General features: G+C 41.4%; 1 protein-coding gene and 2 non-coding genes across 29 annotated transcripts in view; all 3 read right to left on the reverse strand.

The window, feature by feature from the left end:
• CHD8 (chromodomain helicase DNA binding protein 8) overlaps nt 1–25528 on the reverse strand; it is a 69463-nt gene that overhangs the window by 6700 nt on the left and 37235 nt on the right. For 7 of the 27 annotated variants that reach the window (XM_017976982.4, XM_009005711.5, XM_009005716.5 and 4 more), the window contains 27 exons: nt 24580–24663; nt 20968–21105; nt 19305–19426; nt 18908–19151; nt 16418–16594; nt 15284–15427; nt 14782–15037; nt 12864–13074; nt 12430–12625; nt 11763–11930; nt 11089–11268; nt 10528–10638; nt 9994–10190; nt 9230–9429; nt 8969–9149; nt 8801–8890; nt 8425–8528; nt 6671–6800; nt 4429–4504; nt 3897–3951; nt 3512–3719; nt 2885–3093; nt 2081–2800; nt 1709–1860; nt 1131–1433; nt 451–564; nt 80–259 (listed from right to left, as the gene is read on the reverse strand). In XM_017976982.4, the coding sequence (XP_017832471.3) occupies nt 80–259; nt 451–564; nt 1131–1433; nt 1709–1860; nt 2081–2800; nt 2885–3093; nt 3512–3719; nt 3897–3951; nt 4429–4504; nt 6671–6800; nt 8425–8528; nt 8801–8890; nt 8969–9149; nt 9230–9429; nt 9994–10190; nt 10528–10638; nt 11089–11268; nt 11763–11930; nt 12430–12625; nt 12864–13074; nt 14782–15037; nt 15284–15427; nt 16418–16594; nt 18908–19151; nt 19305–19426; nt 20968–21105; nt 24580–24663 (4950 nt within the window). The remainder of the gene's footprint in view (nt 1–79; nt 260–450; nt 565–1130; nt 1434–1708; nt 1861–2080; nt 2801–2884; nt 3094–3511; nt 3720–3896; nt 3952–4428; nt 4505–6670; nt 6801–8424; nt 8529–8800; nt 8891–8968; nt 9150–9229; nt 9430–9993; nt 10191–10527; nt 10639–11088; nt 11269–11762; nt 11931–12429; nt 12626–12863; nt 13075–14781; nt 15038–15283; nt 15428–16417; nt 16595–18907; nt 19152–19304; nt 19427–20967; nt 21106–24579; nt 24664–25528) is intronic. The other 20 variants (XM_078334519.1, XM_009005713.5, XM_009005717.5 and 17 more) reach the window with 7 other exon arrangements.
• On the reverse strand, nt 765–867 carry LOC118145378 (small nucleolar RNA U6-53/MBII-28). Its single transcript, XR_004730494.1, has one exon. It is a non-coding gene; the product is annotated as a small nucleolar RNA U6-53/MBII-28 (small nucleolar RNA).
• On the reverse strand, nt 6135–6244 carry LOC118145377 (small nucleolar RNA U6-53/MBII-28). Its single transcript, XR_004730493.1, has one exon. It is a non-coding gene; the product is annotated as a small nucleolar RNA U6-53/MBII-28 (small nucleolar RNA).

Here is a 25528-nt window from a genome sequence, read left to right on the forward strand (position 1 = left end):
TATCATGCTTTCTCTTTCTCATGCAGCTTAAGTACCAATGGAATGACTTTAAATCTTGCTGGATGGGACTGCCACTCACCGCTAAAAATCGGGGATCGACAGCAAACTCTGGATGACCCTGTAACCACATCTCCAGTTCAGCCCGGCGAGGGGCATCCTCACCCACCAGCAAAGTACCATCCACCTTATTGATGACAGGGATCCGGGTCTCCAGGTCCACATCAAGGTGATTAGGCTCTTCCACGCACTCCACCTCCAGCTGCAAACCCAGAATCCACCCCCATAAGCACATACTCTTCTTTGAGGGAGGAAGGAAGGGGGAGCAGAGCCAATGGTAGTCATGAAATAGCTCTAGTATCTTTTATCCCCTCAATCCCAACTGCCTTCATCAATTATTAGGAATAAAAAGACAATTTAATTATCACATTAAAAACTTACTTTACCACTCACCTCTACTAGCTTCTTTCTGTTCCCCTTCTTCTTATGAAACAGTGGATGTCCATCTCCCATTACCCCATTAGCCATCAACTTGTGCTTCTGGAATGTTAACTTCAATCCTTCCTCCTAAGAAGACAACCCACCCACCCAAGACATCATATGGCACATGTTTTTTAAAAGTAAAGATTAAACTTTGAGGGATGTAGACTATGGGTCATCCTCTTGCCCAATGATAGCAAGAAGGCCATCTGACTAAAGGGTAAAATCAGAAATACAAGAAAACAAATACAATTATTCCTTAAAAGGATTTCACTTCTTTACCTAGTGCCCCTCGGGATTTACGAGAAAGAGTTTATTTCAACAACACCCAATGCAGGGTAAAATCCCTAACTGGTGTCTCTGTATTAGTATGACAGCTCATCACAGGGGCAAAATCTTCCTATTGTTATGTGTACTAATTTAAGAAACTTCTCTTTTTTGATTATTAATAGAATTAATAATCAATAGGGTTCAATAAGGAAAACAACCAGGAAAAATGACTCTTCCTAAATGGATCTCTGTAAGCTCCAATAAAAGTTTACTCATTTTTAAAATTAGCTAACCAAATGAGTTTAGTAACCTATTAGTAAAATTAGTTACAGCAAGATTACAGCCTCCTTCCCCACTACCCAATGCCCAAATGCCAAACTTACATCTTTGATTTGAACTGTAAACTCCTTTTCATCCATGCCTCGGCGAAGTTTGGTGAACTGGGCTGCTGCTGTAGTGACTGCAGATGCTTCCTCCTCTGCCATGGAAGCTGCACTACTACTTCGTGGTGTGGGGACTGGAGAGTCACCATATTCTCCAGGAGTCAATGAGGGACTGTCTAGCAAGTGGTTGCCTGGCCCCAAAATTCCTCCTGTTATCATTTCCTGGCTCCTACGGCTAGAAGGCCACTTCCCTGAGAGTACAGCCTGGCAGACGAGGTCAATACGGTTTATCAGGACACGATCCTGAATGGGGAAAGAAAGAAATACCATTTTTAGGGTCTTTGTGATCCTGAGATACTCAATAGTGCCATCACTACCAGGATGGGTAAAAATCATAAGGCAGAAAGGAGAAAGGTAATACTATTAAGATTCCTAAGTCGACTGGGAAGTTTCCTGAAAAAACATGCAGCAATAAACACAATTTAAAAAAACCAAAACCATACGTTCCTTGTTCCCTGGATATAATGTTACACTGTATTTCTGGACTCTACATGTCCAGGGATGAGGCTGTTTGTTACCTTGGGCCACTCAGAGGCTCTTTGTCTTTCCTGCAGTAGCAGAAGCTCAGGGGTCATTTGTTCTCCGTCTTCATTTGGGAATCCATCTTGGGACATAGTGAGGGACAGGAGACTCTCTTCATCATAGAGTTTTGAGTGGGACTGATCAGCTGCTAAGAGATCCCATAGAATGTGTGAGAAAAGATGGAAGAATAATGTCATATGATAATACTATTATATGGGCTTTGAATAAAGGCCCAAAGAATAACAGGTCTCTTTTAACATTTTATCAAATCAAAATCCAGATCTCTCAAGAGGATGCATTTAGAAAAGGGAAAAAGAAGAGAGGGGTGAAATAGGAAAGAGGGCCAACAGCCTGTCACATGCACTCACTTAGCTTCTCTTCCTTCTCGTCCTCACTCTCATCAGTGCTGGAGCTGGAGCTGGATGAGGATGAGGAAGAAGAGGATGATGGTGACAGCTTGCTCAAGTCCAGCTCAGAGTCTGAATCATCCTCATCCTCCAGTTTGACTGGTGGAACACTCCGGGAAACCAGAGGGGTAGTATCAGAGGGGGCTATTCGCATCTCATAGTCTTGTGGGATTGGTCGGCTCCTGGCCACCACCTCATGCTCTAGCTTTAAAGTCAGACTCTCCAGACTGGGGACCTGGGCAGCTGTCTCCTCGGGTGACTTTTCTACAGGAGCATCTGGGCGCAGGGGCAATGGTGAGGCAGTACGTGAGGTATACTGCTGGTGCAGCAGTGGAGTAGAGCAGCGTGACAAGGATGGAGCTGGTGCTCCTGCTTGATGGTTCTGCATATAATTCATACGGGCAGCTAGAAAAGAGAAGTCTGGGTCCTGCATGATGTTGCAGTCTGTTTGGCTCACCCCATGGCGGGCTGCGCCTCGTAGAAGTTCCCCATCATGCCGAACAGGCTCCCACCATTTGGGCAATTCAGGACCTGGAGGCTGACACAATGCCAGCCGATCTTCCAAAAGGGGGTGGCATAAAACTTGTTCCCTTAAGCGCCGAAGCAATTCGATTCGGTAGAGAGTCCGTGAGGCTCTCTCCTCAGTGATGGGCTCAATGAACAGATTAGGGTCTGGGGGTTCTGCAAGAGACAGGAGTAGAAGAAGAAATTAACATAGTTGGTTCTTTTGGCATCCATCCCCAGCCACTCTGCAATCTTTCTTACCATCTCCAGCTGCTGGGGGAAGGCGGCATACTTGGCGGCACATGGCCACAAAGCCATGGAAGTACTTGGTAAGGCTTTCATCTGTTTTTTTGTCTAGTCGAGCAAAAGTGCGGAAGCGATCCCAATGGAACTGCATGGTGTCAGGGTCATATTCCACACCAAAGGTAGATACCACTCGATAAAAATCAGTTTGTTCACGCCTTGTCCATCTACAAAAGGAAAAGTAGGGCAACAATAATCAGAAGAACACAAGAAAACTGGTTACATTTTAATGTGCTTTAGAATACCTAAAAACACAAAAACTTAAAGTAGATGCCAAAAAATAATAATAATAATAATAAGGCCGAGAAGAGGTAGTGAGAGGTTCTCCATAATGAGGAAGAATTACAGAGCTAAGGGGGAAATGACAGGCAAAAATATAAATGAGAATGTCTACACAGGAGACCTACTGAGAGTTAATGATTATTGCACAGAAGTGAGGTTTTAATTTCTACAGGTTTAACCACCCAAGGGAGAAAAGATGGTCCCTCTGTAGAGAATTCCAAATAAATCCTTCCTGAGATGGCTTTCAGTATAGGGACCATAATTAAAGACACAGATCAGCACAGGTTTCCAGCTATGATTTACCGTTGTTGTTTCTCCCGCCGTGCAATTTCTTTCAGCTTGAAGGCTGCTTCACAACGGCGTCTTCGCCGATCCCCACGTTCTGCAGCCTCTATCTTCATCTGTTCTCTCTTGTAGCTGCGCTGATATGCTGTTACTAGGCGCCGAAGCCTAGCTGTTAGGGCAGAGCCTGGAGGCCAGAATAAATGCCCTGGCTGTTGGGTCACCTGGGCTGTGAAAAACAAAGTAGAATGAATAGAAATATAGCAAGGATAGTAGAGATAATACTAGTATTTAAACCCACCCAAAGGCAAAGCATTTAGAAATCCCAGGATAGGACAGAATTCAGTGAATAATTCCCCAACCCACCACCCCACACAGAATTATACTAGTTGACCTAGAAGTTTACCTTCATCTCCATCAATCACTGAGATCTCCTCATCCATCATCATCAAGGGATCACCCTAGAGAAGGAGATCCACCCCATAGGATGGAGCGGGGAGGGAAAGGGGGGGAAGTTGGCACTCTGAAATCACTTTCTTATATGTGTCCTTCTATGGCACCAAGGGATCAAGAAAAATTTCTAAAGAAAGGAGCCCTCATAAAAACTTGGAAACAACCAACTAAAAGAAGAACAAGAAAGTAGAACCTGAAAGGTCAGTTCTTATTAATGACTTGAAAATAATGGAACTCAGGAATTTAGTAGTCAAATAATATATTTCAATGTCCAGCTAGGGTGCCACCTCCACCACAAAGTCATCCCTGATCTCCCCCAGCTGCAATACAGTCCTTTCCATTAATACTTTATATACTCAAATGGTATAATTCATTTTCCATTTGTATTACAAATTAACCAATATACTTCAAGATTCAGAGAATGGGAGAAGACTTAAAAACATTTAATAATAGAGAAAAGTGAGACTCAAATGAGAATTCCTTACCTCATCATCTTGGTCCTTTGGGGGACCCTGGAGTGGTTTATATTCAGGATCTTCACAATCTTTATCAAAGTCAACCCTAAAATTATCCAGAGGCACAAGAAAGTGTTAATAACATATCTTCTATCACTAAGAGAACCTAGGATGACAACCTAGCCACACATATATCCGGCATGAAATAGTCTTTATTACTATTATTTTCAGGACAGGGTCTTACTCTGTCACCCAGGCTGAAATGTCATGGCCCTATCGTGGCTCACCACAGCCTCCACCTCCTGGACTCAAGTGATCCTCCTCCCTCAGCGTCCTGAGTAGCTGGGACTACAGGTGTGCGCCACCACACCCAGCTAACTTTTCTATTTTTTGTAGAAGTGGGGTTTTGCCATGTTGCCCACGCTGGTCTCAAACTTCTGGGCTCAAGTGATCCACCCGCCATGGCCTCCCAAAGTACTGGGATTCCAGGTGTGAGCCATAGTGCCTGGCTTAGTTTTTATTTATTTCTTTTAAGATGGGGTTTCACCATGTTAGTCAGGCTGGTCTTGAACTCCCGACCTCAGGTGATCCACCTGCCTTGGCCTCCACAGTGCTTGGATTATAGGCGTGAGCCACCATGCCTGGCCTATTTTTATTTTTTCAGATGGGGTCTTGGTCCATCACCCAGGCTGGAGTGCAGCGGCGCGATCTTGGCTCACTGAAACCTCCACCTTCCAGGTTCAAGCGATTCTCCAACCTCAGCCTCCCAAGTAGCTGGTAGTAGAGGCGTGCATCACCACTCCTGGCTACTTTTAAAAAATATTTTTAGTAGAGATGGGGTTTCACCATATTGATCAGGCTGGTCTTGAACTCCTGACCTCATGATTTGCCTGCCGCAGCTTCCCAAAGTGCTGGGATTACAGGCATGAACCACCATGCCCAGCCTTATTTGCATATATATGGTTTTTTTTCTTTTATTTTTTTTGAGATGAACTCTCGCTCTGTAGCCCAGGCTGGATTGCAGTGGCACAATCTCGGCTTACTGCAAACTGTGCCTTCTGGGTTCAAGCAATTCTCCTGTCTCAGCCTCGTGAGTAGGTGGGACTTACAGGTATCTGCCACCACACCAGGCTAATTTTTGTATTTATAGTAGAGATGGGGTTTCACCACATTGCTCAAGTTGGTCTCAAACCCCTGGGCTCAAGTGATCCACCCACCTTGACCTCCCAGAAACTCCTGGGCTCAAGTGATCCACCCACCTTGGCCTCCTAAAGTGCTGGGATTACAGGAATGAGCCACAGTGCCTGGCCTAGTCTTTAATTTCATGTTCACAGGAATGGCAGGCCAGGTGCTAAACTTTGGGTCAGTCTGTTATAGCGTCCAATGGAATAAAAATAATTACAAGAAATTGACAATGTACCATTCGTAACTGCTTGAATTTGAAACACTTTGATAAACACAGTTCCTTTTTCTTAACAGCCCTTATTATTTAACTCTTCCTCCTCCCCAACTATTTACTTTTTATTATTTCATTTTAATAGTTCATGCTTTTTTGTTATTACTTTGTTCTTCTGAGCGGACAGGTGGCATAATAATGGATTTGCAATGAATAAATAACCCAATTTCCTTGGAGGGTCCTACACTAGGTAAACTGAGGGTGTGTGATCATCAAAGAGAAATCTGTCAGTCATAATGGAATGGGTAGGCATTCATTAATTAAGCCAACTATTTCACATGCCCCTCAGGTATTCATGTGAGAAGTTTTGTTAAACTCACTGTCACCCAAACCAGGGCAATACTGCCCTACCTGGTGGCTCAGTATTAGCATGGCAACTCATCATTGGGACATGTATTCAGGCAAAATGAATGCCTTTATGTACAAGGTACCATTGGAAGATGATAAACCAGGGCTGAAAGTGCCTAAGGCTCTACCACAGAAGCAACATATGAGTGCTGCTGGCTGTTATCTTTCAAGAGACCAGTTATCCTCTTTGCTACTGTAGCTGTGCAGAAGAGTGTTGTAAACCAAACCAAACAGAATATCAAGTAAGCCATTTGCAAGTTAACATTCATTTTCACCCTCAGTTGTATCTTATGAACATGTGGTTTAGGCAGTTTATGGAGTCCTTTCTGCTGGTCCAATTTTTTGCTAAGGATTTATCACTTATGAGTATAATGACAATTAAGAATCCCACTGGGTTCAGTCAAGGCTAGAGTTATGTTATCTCACAGCACAAGTTAGAGCTTTAAAAGAATAAATACTAATGCTTACCCTTCTACTATGTCAGAGAAGTTATCCAACACTCGGTGTTCTGCTGCAATTGCTTTGTCATCTGGTCGGCCAGCCTTTTCTAGGAAACATAAGGCTGGGTCTGCCCTCATAGTATTATATTTCTCATAGCCTAGAAGAAAAAGGGTCATAGTTGAAGAAAATGAGAGATTTGTTTTGCCTTTATGTTTACTTTCTATATTGCTCATGATGCAAAACATAGTTGCAATGTTACCGTGGACAACTACTGGGTTATTAGTATTTTGGGGGGGTTAATTATATTTAATATTTTTATAGCAATTTAGGGTTATGGAGAGGTTTTTTTTTTGAGGGGGATGGGGGACGGAGTTTCGCTCTTGTTGCCCAGGCTGGAGTGCAATGACAAGCTCTTGGCTCACTGCAACCTCCGCCTCCTGGGTTCAAGCAATTCTCCTGCCTCAGCCTCTCGAGTAGCTGAGATTACAGGCATGCATCACCATGCCCAGCTAATTTTTTGTTTGTTTGTTTGTTTGTTTTAGTAGAGACGGGGTTTCTCCATGTTAGTCAGGCTGGTCTCGAACTCCTGACTTTGTCATCCTCCTGCCTCGGCCTCCCAAAGTGCTGGGATTACAGGTGTGAGCCACAGCACCTGGCCAGGAAGAGTTTTTAAGTAGTGATCGATAGTCTTAGGCTCCCAAACTGTTGGGATTCCAGGTGTGAGCCACCATGGCTTGCCTGCTGTTTTTTTTATCCTATTAAAAGTGTCAAAAAAGATGTAGCTTAAGTGCCATTAGTTTTATTTTATAGAAAATAAAAATAAAAATATTCTTTTTTAAAAAAAGACATTCTTAAAAAAAGATTCTAATTCACGAAGTCATTTGGCTAAAAGTTAATGCTCACTGCTTTTTAGTGCCTGGGATTTGGTTATTTGGCAAAACAGTAAAAAGAATAAAGAAATACTCCTACCCCTCACTACATTTTTTGTTTTGGCTAGTCACTCTCCCTTCTTATATGCTTTATTCCACTCAAACACTGCTGCTCATACCTACAGCAGAGTGAATGCTGAACATTTAGGTAAACAGGACATTTCCGCAAATAGAAGATTTTTCAGTTCTTTCTCTTCAGTGAGGTGGCCGAAGCTGACAGAGATGCAGATCTCTATAAAGACCCTCACAGGCAAAACCATCATCCTTGAGGGCCAGCCCAGTGACACCAATGAAAATGTCAAAGCCAAGATCCAAGACAAGGAGGGCATCCCACCTGACCAACAGCATCTGATATTTGCGGGCAGATGGTTGGAGGATGGCCGCACTCTTTCAGAGTATAACATCCAGAAAGAGTCCACCTTGCAGGTGGTGCTTCACCTCTGAGATAGCATTATTAAGCCTTCCCTCTGCCTACTCGCCCAGAAATACAACTGCAACAAGATGATCTGCTGTAATTGTTATGCTAGCCTGGACCAAGAGGAAAGCCATACAAATTAAGTGTGGTTATTATTAACAATAGTGGGGGTACATTACCTGCCCTGATTTGTGGGACAGTGATTAGAGAACAGATGGGAGGCTCCCTACATTGAGATTTACATAACCATCTGGTCCTTCTTGAACATCTATTTATAGGTACTAACTGCTCTGGATATTTAAGAACTACTTTCCTACTCAAATTTACTGAAGATCAATCAGATAACTCAGTTATTTCTCATGAGCATTTTGCTAAATGTTCCATCTGTGAACACAAATCTTCAGTAGAAAAGGAATAGAATAGGAGAAGGTTCATACCATGTTTAAAGACTCCAATGAGCAGTGACTTGTCAGCCTCACTGTCCCACCATGTTGTTGGAACCTCCAGCTGATCCACTACTGGGAACCATATGTCAATCTCACTGAAGGTATAAGAAGACAGACTTAGCATAGAAATGCAGGAAATTAAAGTGAGAATCCTTGCAAGGGTTATTACAGGTATCTTCCTGTTTCCATCAATTTAAATACTCATGCATCTACCCTATTTCCTTCTGCTAGTGTCAAGGATAGAATTAAAGGCCTGATATATAGATTTAAATTAGATATCCCAAGGATAACATAAAATGAAATAAGCAAACCCATCATTCCTCAAATAAGACAGGGCATAAATAAAAAAAATATAGCAGAACTTTACCTGGCAATGGCACCCCCTAACACCTTCTCTGCTTGGTCTCCAATAACCTCCTGCCTCAGGTAGTATAGCATTCGTACCCGCAACAGTACCCTAGAAGGGACAGAGGAAGCTCAGCAACAGTGTAGAAAGTTTGAGGTGAAAAATGTCATTGCTAAATTATATCCTTACTTGTTACACTGATGTTTCAAGTGCTTCTTATAACTTTCATCTTGGAACAGCGTGTCAGGGTTATATTTCCGGATCCAATCTGCCTTATGGATATCAAAAGTACTTTGTGACTTTACTTTTTTTCCCTTGCGTCCGCGAGGCACAGGGATAGATAAACCTGGGAAAGGGGAGACATCAAAGACTTGGATTGAGAAAAACCCTTGGACCTGAAAAGGATTAGATAACCTATAGAAAAACATAAAGGAAAGAGTTGATAATTACCTGAATGATTCTGCAATTCTTTTGTCTTGCCATTTTCAGCTGGGCTAATCAAGTCCCAGATAAAGCCCTTAATATTTTCATCCCCACGGTAATGTAGAAGACAGTACACGAGAATGGCCCGGCAAATTGTCTCCACATCTCGTTCAGTCATACGTCGCTTGAAGCGTCCATGGGATAAGATATCTCGCCATCGTCCCCAACTAAAAAACAGAAAAGGAAACTATATTAACATTTTTCTGGGAAATGATGGTCTCTTGCCCTTCAGAATCATGTCTCTGGAAAGGTGTGAAACAGAGATCTAAAAAAACATAGCAACAAGGCCGGGCGCGGTGGCTCACGCCTGTAATCCCAGCACTTTGGGAGGCCGAGGCGGGTGGATCACGAGGTCAAGAGATCGAGACCATCCTGGTCAACAAGGTCAAACCCCGTCTCTACTAAAAACAAAAATTAGCTGGGCATGGTGGTGTGCGCCTGTAGTCCCAGCTACATGGGAGGCTGAGGCAGGAGAACTGCTTGAACCCAGAAGGCGGAGGTTGCAGTGAGCTGAGATTGCACCATTGCACTCCAGCCTGGGTAACAAGAGTGAAACTCCGTCTCAAAACACAAAACATAGCAACAGAATAAATAGAACAAACTCCCTCCAAGGCAAATATCGTTTCACATTATCTCTTCTTTGATCATAGCCCCCAGTTTAAAAGGCAAAACGTATCTATCAGGATGGAGATGCACTATGCACTACCTCTCATGGCAAGCTGGGCTCTTACCCATATACCAGGAGATGCTTTTCCACCCGAAAGCAGTCAGTGCGCCCATAGGCATGATGACGGTCATGTCTGCGGGAGCGTGGCCGCTCGTCATCCTCACTTTCCAAATCAGAGAATTCCACCAGATCATCATCTTTCAGAGTGCTGAAGTGGCGTGTCTGTTTTCGTACTCTAGGTGTGTCAATTACCAAATTATTCTATGAAGAGAACAGAAGGAGAAGTAATTCTCTTCCTGATTTGTTCATGGGAAAAGAGTAAGACAATTATGGATACAATGGCCTTGGATGTAACATGTGTAGATACTCAGAGATTTTTTAAATGACATGTAAAATAATCTACAAAAAGTAAAATTAAGTGGGAGATACCCAACTCTTTTTCTGGGGCCTCTTAGGTAGAACGTATCTACAAAGCCCTTGTATCCAATACATCATCATAAACCACAATAAGCATCAAATAATCAGAGTAGCTATAAAGACTCCTGAAAGTAGTGTGGTCTTCTGCGATACTTCCTCCCTAAAGTAAGAAGAAACTCACCTTACTATTGAGAAGATCCATGTCTAGGTCAGCCTTTTTGGCCCACTTTTGCCAAAAGTTGGGGTCATCCAAAGAAATATCTGTCCTGTTTTCAGAGGCAACAAAGCTTGCCTAGCAAAAAACAAATGCAGAGGTAAAGCTGACTTTTTTTTTAAAGTGGCAAAATTCAGCAACTATATTTTTAAAACTTTTTTTTTTTTTTTTGAGATGGAGTCTCACTCTGTTACCCAGGCTTAAGTGCAGTGGCACAATCTCAGCTCACTGCAACCTCTACCTCCCGGGTTCAAGTGGTTCTCCTGCTTCAGCCTCCCGAGTAGCTGGGAACACAGGTGCATGCCACCACTCCAGGCTAATTTTCGTATTTTTAGTAGGGATGGGGTTTTACCATGTTGGCCAGGCTAGTCTTGAACTCCTGACCTCAAGTGATCCACCCACTTTGGTCTCCCAAAGTGCCAGGATTACAAGCATGAGCCACTGTGCCCAGCATAAAAACATAATTAAATCCTAGAGACTCAGGTCTCTATCTCTGCTTTTCTAGCCTCTGGCACAGATAGAACATACTTTGGCAAAGGTAGAACCTTTTCCTTCAGATTCAATGGTGATGGTAGTAGTTCGTCTTAACAAGATCTGGTCGATGTCCTCTTCACAGAACTTGGAACCTTCATCATCTTCCTCCATGATGGCTGCATATGCTCCTTTTCTTAAAAGATCTTCAATCTCCTTCTTAGAGAACTGTTGGATCTATAAAAATCAATAGATGAAAAGACTATCAAGAGAATATTATCTAACTATGCCATAATATTTTAGCTATTATATTTTAAGAATAATTGAGAATCCAAACAAGGTAGTCAAATTCCTGTGTAAAAATAGCTTTTGGGCTTGGCAAGGTGGCTCACGCCCATAATCCCAGCACTTTGGGAGGCCAAGGCGGGTGGATCACGAGGTCAAGAGATCGAGACCATCCTGGTGAACGAGGTGAAACCCCGTCTCTACTAAAAATACAAAAATTAGCTGAGCATGGTGGCGCATGCCTGTAATCCCAGCTACTGAGGAGGCTGAGGCAGGAGAATTGCCTGACCCAGGAGGCGGAGGTTGCGGTGAGCTGAGATTGCGCCATTGCACTCCAGCCTGGGTAACGAGTGAAACTCCGTCTCAAAAAAAAAAAAAAAAAAATAGCTTTTGTTTCCCTCTATCACAATGACCCACTACAAACTTATCTATAAACTAAGACTCACTCCAGTAATGTTGCCATCCCGACCACTCATGGACTGAAGCACAGCCTTATCCAATCCTAACTTGAGGCTGGCCTTATCAAACATTTCTCTCTCATAGGAATTACGAGTGATGAGGCGGTACACCTTCACAGCTTTGCTCTGCCCAATTCGATGACATCGTGCTTGGGCCTGGTTTAAAAAATAAAAATGAAAGGAGAAAGATAACATAAAATTAGCAGGGGAAAGGATACAAAATACCAATTTATGATCCTCTCACTTCTATAGAGCAGCCATGAGAAAAACTCAAAACCAAGAGTCAATTTCAAGATGAAATTATCACCCCATCATGTAGACCAGAGGTCAGCAAACCAAATTCTGTATGGACATCTATTTTTTATAAATAAAGTTCAATATGACCACAGGACTACTCATTCATTTACATATTATCTATGGCTGCTTTAGTGCTGAAGGACTTGGAGGTGAGACAGAGACTTGATAGCTCACAAAGCCTAAAACATTTACTATCTTGTCCTTTACAGAAAACATCTGCTGATTCCCTGAACTAACTGCCACCCTTAACTAAGGAAACAATTCCAAATTCTCTGAAAGTTCTTTCTAAAAGATCCTATTCTTACTGAAAAATCTCCCAAGTTAGATAGTTAGACCCTAAGACAATGAATTCCTTTACCTGCAGGTCATTTTGTGGATTCCAGTCTGAATCAAAGATAATGCAGGTATCAGCAGCTGTAAGATTAATACCAAGTCCACCAGCCCGGGTACATAGTAAGAAGACAAAGCGGTCTGAGTCAGGTTTGCTGAAGCGGTCAATGGCAGCCTGTCGAAGGTTCCCTCTAACTCGCCCATCAATACGTTCATATAAGTACCTGTATGGGAGTCACAGAAAAAAATGTAAGAGGCCAAGCAGAAGTGAAGACCAAAAAAGCAAGCTAGGATCAATACCAGTACTTCCATATCAAAGCTGGTCAAAAACCAAGTTGAGAGTGAGAATCTTAAAAACTTCTCTTACTGCAATTGGTCAACTCTAATTAAACCCAGGCCCTCCTACTTTTTGCTGCTTTATGAGGATAGAGTAACCACAGGCTGGGATGACTCTTTTCTTACCTCCTCTGGATTAAATAATCCTCTAGGATATCTAGGCAGCGTACCATCTGAGAGAAGATCAGAACTTTATGGCCACCAGCTTTAAGCTTTGGAAGTAACTTGTCAATAAGAACCAGTTTGCCAGCTGAACGAACCATGGCCTGCAGGTGGAAGTCATGAGGTATAATATGGCAAGCTTCGCGGAATTCTGTTAGGATTTTTTCTTCGGCACCTACCGAAAGAAAAATACAATTATGTTGAGATCCAGTGAAAGATATAAGGGTTGTAGACTATTTAATTAAGAAAGCAAAGGGAAAAAAATGTAATTTTACTTAAGACCAACATTTCATACACACAGAATTTCAGCACCAAAAAATCTTAAAACAGCTGGGCACAGTGGCTCATGCCTGTAATCCCAGCACTTTGGGAAGCCCACAAGGGTGGATCACCTGAGGTCAGAGACTCGATACCATTCTTGCCAACATGTTGAAAAGCTGTCTTTACTAAAAATACAAAGACTAGCCTCGCGTGGTGGCACAGGCCTGTAGTTCCAGCTATTCAGGAGGCTGAGCCAGGAGAATCACTTGAACCCAGGAGGTGGTGATTGCAGCGAGCTAAGATCGTGCCACTGCACCCCAGTCTGGGCGACGGAGCAAGACTCTGTCTTAAAAAACAAAAAAAACCAGCCAGGAATGGTGGCTCATGCCTGTAATCCCAGCACTTTGGGAGGCTGAGGCAATTGGATCACCTGAGGTCAGGAGTTTGAGACCAGCCTGCCAAACATGGTGAAACACCATCTCTAATAAAAATACAAAAATTAGCCAGGCTGGGTGGCAGGTGCCTATAATCCCAGCTACTTGGGAGGCTGAGGCAGGAGAAGTGCTTAAATACAGGAGGTGGAGGTTGCAATGAGCTGAGACCATGCTACTGCACTCTAGCCTAGGCAACAGAGCAAGACTCTGTCTCCAAAAAACAAAAAATTAACCGGGCATGGTGGTGGGTACCTATAAACCCAGCTACTCGGGAGGCTGAGGCAGGATAATCACTTGAACTTGGGAGGTCGAGGTTGCAGTGAGCTGAGATAGCGCCACTGCACTCCAGTCTGGGTGACAAAAGCAAAACGCCGTCTCAAAGAAAAAAAAAACTTAAATCACCCTCAGTTGTGTCATACAAAATATTCCAAGTAAGGCAGGCCTATGATAACTGGGTAAAAAAAGATGTAAATATGTGGACAAGGACTAAGTAAGATGAACACTATCAGCACCCAAAGAAAGAGACAGACACAACAAAATGGAGTATCGATGAGGACATTTATCCAGGGAACAGAATAACCTGAAAATTTTTTTTTTTCTTTTTGAGATAGGGCTAGCTTCAAACTCATGGGCTCAAATGATCCTCCAGCCTCAGCCTCCTAAGTAGCTGGGACTACAGGTACATGCCACTGTGCCTGGCTAATCTGAGTTCTTATTCATGAAATTCTAAACAGCAAATCTTAATTTTGGAGATTATGTAGGATCAAAGGGGTAGAAAGAATTAGAGAAAAACATTCCAAATAAGCATCATTTTTATTTACTTTATTTGGAGACGGGGTCTTACTCTGTCACCCAGGCTGAAGTGCAGCGGTGCCATCTTAGCTTACTGCAATCTCTACCTCCCGCGTTCAAGCAATCCTCTCAGCTCAGTCTCCTGAGTAGCTGGGACCACAGGTGCATGCCATCATACCTGGCTAATTTTTGTATTTTTTGTAGAGGTGGTGTTTCATCACCTGTTGCCCAGGCTTAGAATCTCTTTTGTAAAAGGAGAACCATTTCCCATTCCTCAGTCCCCACCCCCAAATTCGGTTGGATCAGTCAATGCATCCACTGTCTCCAAGGAGTATCATCTGGAAAGTAAACACAGGTACTACAGAAGTTCAGGTATATACCAAGAATTCCCTCACCATTGATGAGATATGGGTGGTTGCAGCACTTGCGCAACTCCATCATTGTGTTAAGTAGATTAGGCATGTTGGTATGACCTGCTCCTTTCGAAAGGAAGGAGAAATTCTTCTCCAAAATAGCCCGATAATATTTCTTCTGGATGTTAGTCAGCTCTACTTCAATAATAGTTTCCTGTTTGGGTGCCAAGTTTTTTTCAACATCCTCTTTGAGTCTTCTCAGCATCATTGGCTTAAGAATGGCCTGTAGCTTTTGAACCTGTGGTCCATTACAGAGAGAGAAAGAAATCAATAACATGAGGACAAACATTCTCACATTATGTAGAAACATGGAAAATTAGAGCTTTCCACTAAGAAATGTACACTTTGATGCCACAAATGATGTAGGCAAAAGAATATAAGGAGTTCAGACGGGCTCTTGAGAGCCCAATGACAACAGATTCTTCCATGAACAAACTTCATCTTTTTTTTCCTGAGTTAATACCTCATCAGATAGATTTCCTACCTGTTCCTCTGTCTTTAGATCCCCAAAGTCCTTGAGAAACTCTGATTCTGAGGGAAATTGTGACGGTTCTAAGAAATGAAGCAAGCTAAACAGTTCTTCTACAGTATTTTGCAATGGTGTTCCTGTGAGTAGCACTTTGTGTTCCTAGAAATGGAGGAAACAAAACAATAACAAAATTAAAAAATATAAAGGATTTCTGAGGTTTTCTATCAAGTATATAATTTTTAAAGTATATAACCTTTAATTTCTTTATGTATAAAATTATGAGAATGAACAAGTTACTGGTCCATTCACTTCTTCCACACCCTCTTTCGATAAACACAAAACATTCAAGAAATCCCTCTGACATTAATGTACTGAAATAATATTGTAATAAGCAAATTAAAAAACAATAATTCAGATTATGTTTACTCCAATTACATATGTCTCTCCATATTCAACTCCCCACAGATATCCTAAAATCTGCTGTCCTCTAGGGAATATAACAGAGCTGGATTAAATATGGTGATTAATTTTTTGTTGTTCCACCTATCGAGGTTCACCCTGTGAATCTAGGCTTGCCTTGTTACTTGCAAGAACATGAATATAGCAGAAGTGACACTGTGTGAGCTTCAGAGCCTATCTCAAAGGTTGCTGTTTCTACTTTTGCCCTCTTGGAATACTGCCCTGAGACTACCATGCAAAGAAACCCATTCCGGCCTACGGAGGATGAGAGGCCATGTGGAACCCAGGTGCTCCAGATAAAAACCAGCATCAACCACCAGTTGTAGCAATATTGACTCTAGGCAAGATCATCATAAGAACCAACCAGCTGAGCTCAGCCTAAGTGGTTGAGCTAGAAAATTAAATACAGTTACCGTAGGACACTAAGTTTTTGAGTATTTTGTTATGCAGTAATAGGTAACCAATGTAGTTTCCTACCTCTTCTTCTGGTTGAGATTCACTAAACTTCCCAGTTCTAAAATTTATGACTTTTACATGACTTTCAGTTTACCATATCCACAGGCCATCCCCACTGTTCAATATCATGACTTAGACTTTTTTTCTTCTCTGCTAAACTAGGGTTATTTTAATTCCACAGGGAATTAGGGTTAATTCCAGGTGTTTCAGCCAATAAGTCAGTGTGGAACTCACCAGGTCCATGTGCTTAAGACTATCAAGCAGCTTGCAATTACGATTTTTCAGTCGATGGGCCTCATCAATGATGACACAACGCCATTCAATTTCACGAAGCTCAGGACAGTCTGACAAAATCATCTCAAAAGTGGTGATCAGGGCGTCAAACTTGTATGCACCTGGGATGAGGCGTCCCTAAGCATGAAGGCAGCAAAGTAAAAAAAAAAAACAACTAAAATGTACCTAATCAAGGAGCTCTTCTGAATTACTTGGCCACTATATTAAGACATATTTAATAGGAAATAGAAACTGTACCACCACCCACCTCCACTGCGGTTTATCTTCCTGAAAAATAGTGCCATATCACTGAATCTAAGATACACTGCTTCCTCAACATATTCAGCTTCTTGGGAAAATGACAGACCTCATTGAATGAGAGGCTAGACATTTGTTACTCTGCTGTATGCCTAGCTCATACATCTCTGCCCTAGATATTTTGTTGAGTAACAATGAAATCCACAACTGCTGGACAATAACGAAACATACAAGACAATAAAAATGAAAACAGCTAATATAGAATATAATATTGGCTAATGTCTAAAAATTAACAAAAGAATAAAATCATTTTAACAAAATTAACAGCTGCAGGCTGGGCACGGTGCTCATGCCTGTAATCCCAGCACTTTGGGAGGCCAACATGATGAAACCCTGTCTCTACTGAAAATACAAAAATTAGCTGGGTGTGGTGGCACGTGTCTGTAATCCCAGCTACTCAGGAGGCTGAGGCAGAAGAATTACTTGACCCCGGGAGGTGGAGGTTGCAGTGAACCCAGATCGCGCCATTGCACTCCAGCTTGGTGACAGAACAAGACTCCGTCTCAAAAAAAAAAAAAAAAAAAAAAAAGAGCTATAAATAAAATATAACAGGAAAATTTGATTTGGTAGAAATAAAAAGAAGAAAACTAATAGTAGAAAAGCAATAAAATCCATGTTAATACACGACGAATAATTCCAATTTTGCTTTCAAATTTACATAGAAAAAGAAATTGATTTTTTCTTTTTTTTTTTTTGATATGGAGTCTTGCTCTGTTACCAGGCTGGAATGCAGTGGCCTGATCTCGGCTCCTCACAACCTCCACCTCCCGGTTCAAATGATTCTCCTGCCTCAGCCTCCCGAGTAGCTGGGACTATAGGCATGTGCCACCACGCCCGGCTAATTTTTGTATTTTTAGTAAAAATGGGGTTTTACAAAGTTGGCCAGGCTGTTCTCGAACTCCTGACATCATGATCTCCCCCAGCCTCCCAAAGTGCTGGGATTACAGGTGTGAGCCACCGTGCCTGGCCTTTTCTTTTTTTGAGACAAAGTCTTGCTCTGTCATGCAGGCTGGAATGCAATGATACAAGGCTTACTATTTTAGAAATTTACATTCAGTTAAAAGTGCATGATAACTACAATTGTTTTTAGAATATAAGTTATGAAAGTTATAATTAAGAAACAAAATATTTTATTTGCAGTAGCCTCAAAATATGTACCTAACTGAAAATTAACTTGCAAATAGGTACGGTTCACTGCAGCCTTCACCTCCTGGGTTCAAGCGATTCTCTTGCCTCAACCTCCTGTGTAGCTGGGATTACAGGTGCCCACCACCGCACCCAGCTAATTTTTATATCTTTAGTAGAGACGGGGTTTCACCATGTTGGCCAGGCTGGTCTTGAACTCCTGACCTCAGGTAATAAGCCCACCTTGGGCTCCCAAAGTGCTGGTATTACAGGCATGAGCCACTATACCTGGCCATTTAGAAAAAGAAACTGATCATGATGAAAATTTCAGTAGACTAAAAAGAGGAAAAGAAATAACCTCAGTGGCTGGGCACAATGGCTCATGCCTGTAATCCCAGCACTTCGGGAGGCCAAGGCAGGTGGATCACCGGAGGTCAGCAGTTTGAGACCAGCCTGTCCAATATGATGAAACCCCATCTCTACTAAAAATACAAAAAATTAGCTGGGCATGGTGGCAGGCACCTATAATCTCAGCTAGTCGAGAGGCTGAGGCAGGAGAATTGCTTAACCTTAGGAGGTGAATGCTGCAGTGAGCCAAGATCATGCCATTGTAATCTGGCCTGGGTGACAGAGCAAGATTCTGTCTTTAAAAACAAAAAAAGAAAGAAAGAAGCTCACCACCACGTGGATTAAGTGGCTAAAAGAATTTCATTTCTGAAAAATACTGTGATTAAAATTCATTGATGCTGGCAAAATTCTACTTAAAATCTATGTGTTCATAAATAAAATCAGAACTTCTACTGGATCAAATGTCTACTGGGCAAAAAAATAGCAAAGTCAAAAAAAGACATGCATACTGCATACAAAAATGCCTTAAGCCATTGACATTTTGCATAAGCATACTGAAGACTTTCAATAAAAGTCTTCTATTCGTATACAGCACCTAAAATACCAGGTACCTTGGCCGACTTTCTCTAAGCCATAGTATTTCCAAGACATACAACTCACCCGTGAATCTTTGCAGTACATTTCATATTGCTGAATCATCTGCCTGCTGGCCAGGCTGCCATGGTACACAATAGTGTTCATTTCTGTCCATGTATTAAATTCTCGCTCCCAGTTAGTAATTGTTGACAATGGGGCAATGACCAAGAAGGGGCCATGGATGCCCACATTATATACTTCCTGCAAGAAGGCAATGGACTGAATAGTTTTGCCCAATCCCATCTCATCAGCCAGGATGCAGTTCTGCCTGCAGATTTACCATGGGAAAAAAAAAAAAATGTTAAAAGATACTGTCTTTAAAAAACAACAGAGTATGTAGGAAGAAATTGTTTCAACAGAAAACAAAGAAAAATAATCCCAGAACTAAGCTTACATCTTACAGGCCCATTCTTTTCTTTACCTGTTATACCAATTAAAGAGCAGCCAATTGACCCCTTCCAACTGATATTCCCGTAACTGGTTTCTGTTTTTATATTCATGCGACAGCTCCAATTTCTTCCAGGCACTTGCCTGCGGACGATTCTAAAACACAAGACATTTGAGTAAATGTAGTGGAGACATTAACAAAAAGACTTAGTAGGTAAGTTCTAATAGTTAAAAGTCAATTCAAAACAACATTAGTTTGGATTAAAACAGGTCAAATATGTTTAAATTCATGAGTTCACAATGTTACTTAAAAAAAAAAAAAGAGGAAAAACTCTGGTCACTTTTGGAGAATTTAAGAGAACTACGTCATTATTTTGGAACTGGGAAATAGAGGAAAGTAATAAAGTACTTATCTTTTCTATATGATCTCTACCTCAAGGAAACCAAATAGTAAGTGAAATAAATTTCTTTTTATAGAAGAATCTGGCTAATAAATGCGGAAATGGTAGAATTAAAATATCACCACTTTCAAATCCTTAAAGTATGGATCCAGAATGACAACGAATGACTGACAACATCACAAAACACAACCTGATGTAAGTACACACCACCATCTATGAAGCAGAGTTACTGGCTTCCCTCTCCCATCTGATCAAGCCTATAGAACAGTGATGTCTAACAGAGCATTCTACAATGTTAAAAAAAAAAAAAACAAAAAACAAAAAACACATGGCTAGTGACTGCTGTATTGAACAGCACAGCTCTAAAATGTTTTATTGGACAGTGTTGCTCTAACCTAAGCATTCATGTGAAATATCAGGGACAGAGAACATGTAAAAAGGTACCAAGGGTAATGTAATTAGCAAACTTCGGCCTATGGAAAAGTCTACAAATCAACCGATTTCTTCAAGAGAAAATTATAAGGCAGGGAGAGGAGATCAAGGGGGAAGTTAAAAGAAACTTGAGACGTATTAACTGATAGCAATATATGGACCTTACTGAGAACCAAATTTAAATGATTTAGCGAAAATTAACAGATGATGCAATGATTGGTACCAATGATTTGATGATATTAAAGAATGATTAAATTTTTCAGGTGTAATAATTTTTTTTTAGACATAAACACTGTAATATTTACAGATGAAATAAACGAATCTGGGATTTGATTTAAAATAATCCAGGTAACAGGAATTAATAGGTAGGAAAATATATGACAAAGACTGGATGTGTACTGATAATTGTTAAGTGGATAATGGGTACATTATACCATCTCTTCAATTTCTATATGTTTGAAATTTCTGTAATAAAAAGCTAGGGCCGAGTGCGGTGGCTCAAGCCTGTAATTCCAGCACTTTGGGAGGCCAAGGCGGGTGGATCACGAGGTCAAGAGATCGAGACCATCCTGGTCAACATGGTGAAACCCCGTCTCTACTAAAAATACAAAAAATTAGCTGGGCATGGTGGTGCGTGCCTGTAATCCCAGCAACTCAGGAGGCTGAGGCAGGAGAATTGCCTGAACCCAGGAGGTGGAGGTTGCAGTGAGCCGAGATCGCGTCATTGCACTCCAGCCTGGGTAACAAGAGCGAAACTCTGTCTCAAAAAAAAAAAGAAAGCTAAAACAACAAAAACTTCCATAGGGGAAAAAAATTAAGTAATTTCTTATGTAGGCCTTTATACTCTAATGCAAATGTACTTACCACCCTTTTGAGTTCTGGGTGCCTTGACTGAATCCGTTTAAATTCGCGAATCTTGCCCTCATCAACATCCTCTTTTAGCTCCCATGTGCTATCTTCATAGGGCAGAGAGCACCATTTCACCAGGTAGTAAATAACAGGCTAGAAGAGAAGAAACCAAAGCCTTAAGAAACTTACTCTGTGTTTTCTGTTGTGGTTAAAGAATTTGGGTAGGGTGCAGTGGCCCACACCTGTAATCCCAGCACTTTGGGAGGCTGAGGAGGGCAGATCCCAAAGTTAAGAGATCGAGACCATCCTGGCCAACATGGTGAAAGCCTGTCTCTACTAAAAATACAAAAAAAATTAGCCGGGCCTGGTGGTGCGTGCCTGTAGTCCCAGCTACTCAGGAGGCTGAGGCAGAAGAATTGCTTGAAACTGGAAAACGGAAGTTGCAGTGAGCCCAGATCGCACCGCTGCACTCCAGCCTGATGATAGAGCGAGATTCTGTCTCAACAACAACAAAAAAGAATAAGAATTTGATTGTAAAATCAGATCACAAAGTATCAATATCTAAAAGGTGTTGAAAAAGTCAGGCCAAACACACCGACCAAAGGTTCACCTTCTGATGCACTATTTGTGGCTTTGATCATTCCTCAAAGTAATTTATCAGAATCTGTTCTAAAAGGAAAATTTCTACCCAGTAGTTTCTAGAACACTAAGCACTAAAACATTATGTTCATCAACTACCCAGATGGAAAAAAAAAAGACTAATCTTTTCCTATACTATGTTAAAACTAAAAGACCTGTTTCTGTGCCATACTATTCTCCTGGCACCAAATCTGACACATAGGCAGCTAGGCTATCTTTAGGACAAGGACTACCAGCATATACTGGCTTCTGAGCTCCTAGAGCTCAGTGCAAATGCACCTCAAAGAGCACTTATATGGTGGTAAAGAAATGTCCTTGTGAGTCCCAGGAAGCTAGGAGCTAATAAGAGGTTATCAATAAAGACAAGAGTAAAGAAGACAAAATGCTAAAAAGTTCAACTACAGTAAGTACTAGTCTAGGTAGGTAGCCACTGAAAATGAGAGGGCAGTGACCAATAGCAAATGGCTCCTATTTTCACTATTCAAGATGATCACGGCACTTACTGCATCTCCATTTTTGGCTTATGAAGTATAAAGCATGGATTAGATTGGGTCTAGTGTAATTAACAAGAATCTCTAATTATCAAATAGAAAACTCCTTAAAGTAGCCAACAAAATGTGTGAGAGTGCCTCAACATAGTCACAGATGTCGAATCTCTAGAATTGATCCAGCTGCTCTTTTATCTTTTTCTTTATCATAGTTACTCAGGTCATTCTCTATATAATGACCATTTGTCCAGGTCACACATTTCCAGCAATATTTACTGTAATTTTTATTTCTACTATTAGGTAGGTAATATAAAATGGATGACAAATTGGGCTGGGCAGGGTGGCTCACACCTGTAATCCCAGCAGTTTGGGAGGCTGAGGCAGGCAGATCACGAGGTCAGAAGATTGAGACCATCCTGGCCAACACAGTGAAACCCCGTCTCTACTAAAAATACAAAAAAAATTTGTTGGGCGGGTGGCGCACACCAGTAGTCCCAGCTACTCGGGAGACTGAGGCAGGAGAATTGAACCCATGAAGTGGAGATTGCAGTGAGCTGAGATGGCGCCACTGCACTACAGCCTGGGTGACAGTGTGAGACTCCATCTCAAAAAAAAAAAAAAAAAAAAAGGATGACAAATTAACTTATTTTAGGATAGTATTAGTCAATATTGGGAGCATAAATTATAGTATTAGAATATGAAAACATTATCATCTGTCATATCATTTGCAAGACATTCCAAAGGGACCTAACCAAAGGTCAATTGCTTTTAGAAGGGTAAGTATGGTAAAAAGCATAAGACTGTCAAGGCTGGAAAGATTGAGATCCTGAAAAATGATGAGAATTTAAGAGTAGCTAACAAACTGCCCTAATAACTGGTCCATGCTCCACTCAATTCCCACAAACGAACACACAATATTACCATCCTCAACCTCAGAAGCAAAATATGTTATCTGAAGCATGCTTGTTAAGATTTAAAGACAATGAAGTATACTGGGTCCTGGATATCTAAGATTCTGACTATCTGAGTGAATCTGAAGGCTTATAAATTAGAATAAACTTTGGAATTTTATAGAGGAAAGAATTTGACTCAGAGGTCCTGTTATAATGATGTATGGGAGGAGCAAGTCACTTATCTCATGCATAAGCCCAGCGCACCCACCCAGCACTAACATCATAAAAAGGTTCTGCTGTTCTCTACTGGTCACTGTATAAAAAGTGTCAGATGTGATAAAAATGTTCTCTATGTCCCTGCAAAGGTAAACCAAAAAATGTTACTTGAAGTAAAAATAAAGTGACAAAATCTACGAAAATGATGTTTTATAGAGTAAAAAAAATTATAAGTAAATTTAAAAGAAAGTTGAATTCACTGGTGGCTAAACATAGATGAACACTGGAAAATGAAAATTATGCTAAGTATGGTGGCTCAGGCCTTCAATGCCAGCACTTTGGGAAACTGAGGCAAGCAGATCACTTGAAGTAGGAGTTTGAGATCAGCCTGGCCAACACACTGAAACTTTATCTCTACTAAAAATATAAGAACTAGCCAGGCAAGATGGTATGCACCTGTAGTCCCACCTACTCAGGAGGCTGAGACATGAGAATCACTTGAATCTGGGAGGTGGAGGTTACAATGAGCCAAGATCACACCACTGCACCCCAACCTGTGTGACAAGAGAGGAGATAGTCTCAAGAAAAAAATTTTTTAATTAAAAAAAAAAAAAAAATTAAATACAGATTGAAATGTAGCAGACTGTTTTTTTTTTTTTTTTTTTTTTTTAATTGAGATGTTGCTGCAGTGGTGCGATCTCGGCTCATCACAACCTGTACCACCTGGGTTCAAAAGATTTTCCTGCCGCGGCCTCCCGAGCAGCTGCAACTACAGGCACATGCCACCATGCCTGGCTAATTTTTCTATTTTTAGTAGAGACAGTGTTTCACTATGTTGGCCAGGATGGTCTCAAACTCCTGACCTTGTGTTCCACCTGCCTCGGCCTCCCAAAGTGCTGGGATTACAGGTGTGAGCCACTGTGCCAGCCAGCAGATCTGTTTTAATGACAAATGAAGAGACATTTAACTAATGGTGAGTATAGGAAGTAGCCCGGAGAAGTATTTTTATATTCATAAATTTAAGAATTTGGAATTTTACAGAGGAAAGAATTTGACTTGGAGGTCCTGTTATAAAGTATCCCTTTTCCCTGCCCCACACTCTACCTGCAACTGTATGTCAACAGACTCCAATTTAAAATCTGAGGAAAAATGAAACCCAGATGAATGACTTTTCAGTACTTAGCTTCTACACGTTTGACTTTACAAAATCTTTCCTTTTAGCATCTCTCTACTTCCTTACCTCCCATTATCTAAGGATTCCACAGAAAAATTCAGAAATATCTTTTCAGTCCAAAGGATTTTGCAGCTATACCTGAAAAAGAAAAGACTGGCAAACCAACCAGCAGAAATCTAAGAGGATGTTCATGTTACTTGATGCCTTGACAACTCACCTCCCCATTGTCCTTGTCAATACTGTGAGACTCATCCAATATCCTATCCACCTCTACGTAGTCTGGATTAAAGGGCTCTTCATCCTAGATGAGTTATGAAACCAAACAATAAGACCAAAAGATCACTGTCCAATAAACCCATTTCTCTACCTCACCTTTAACAGAGAATCCTACTTCAAAATTTTTAAAGAAATTAGAAGCTATGTGATGGGAGTTTTCCTTTTTCATAACATTAAATCCTATAAATGTACCTGGGTCTGCACACAACTTCTCACCTGCTACCAGTGAGTGTCTCTTTCTCTCTAACAGAGGTCATTCTCTCCATAAAGGCTCTGGTGTCCACTGCTTCTTGCATTCTTAGGAATCCTTGTACTGAGTCATTGCCATAAATACACACGTTTCACATTTCACATTTTTTAAAAAGACCTCCTTTGACTCTACATCCCCTGCAACTATGTTTCTGCTCTGCTTCATACCTAAAGGTTTTTTTTTTTTTTTTTTGAGGAAGAGACTCACTCTGTTGCCCAAGCTGGAGTGGTGCAGTGGCCAAATTTGGCTCACTGCAACCTCTATCTCCTAGGTTCAAGTGATTCTCCTGCCTCAGCCTCCCAAGTAGCTGGGATTACAGGCGCCCGCCACCACACCTGGCTAAGTTTTGTATTTTTGGTACAGACAGGGATACACCATGTTGACCAGGCTAGTCTCAAACACCCGAACTCAAGTAATCTGCCCACCTTGGCCTCCCGCAGTGCTGTGGTTACAGGCATGAGCCACTGTGCCTGGCCCCATACCTAAATTTTTTCAAGGGTTTAAACACAGGCGATTTTTATTCCTTCATCTCCTTTACTTGTCCATCCATTCCACTTTTTCTTCTACTTGCAACACACAACCAAAACTACTCTTATTGAGGATGAATGCTGCAAATAGACATATTTCTTCACTCATCTTG

The sequence above is a fragment of the Callithrix jacchus genome, chromosome 8 (assembly GCF_049354715.1).
Source record: "Callithrix jacchus isolate 240 chromosome 8, calJac240_pri, whole genome shotgun sequence".
NCBI classification, from domain to species: domain Eukaryota; kingdom Metazoa; phylum Chordata; class Mammalia; order Primates; family Cebidae; genus Callithrix; species Callithrix jacchus.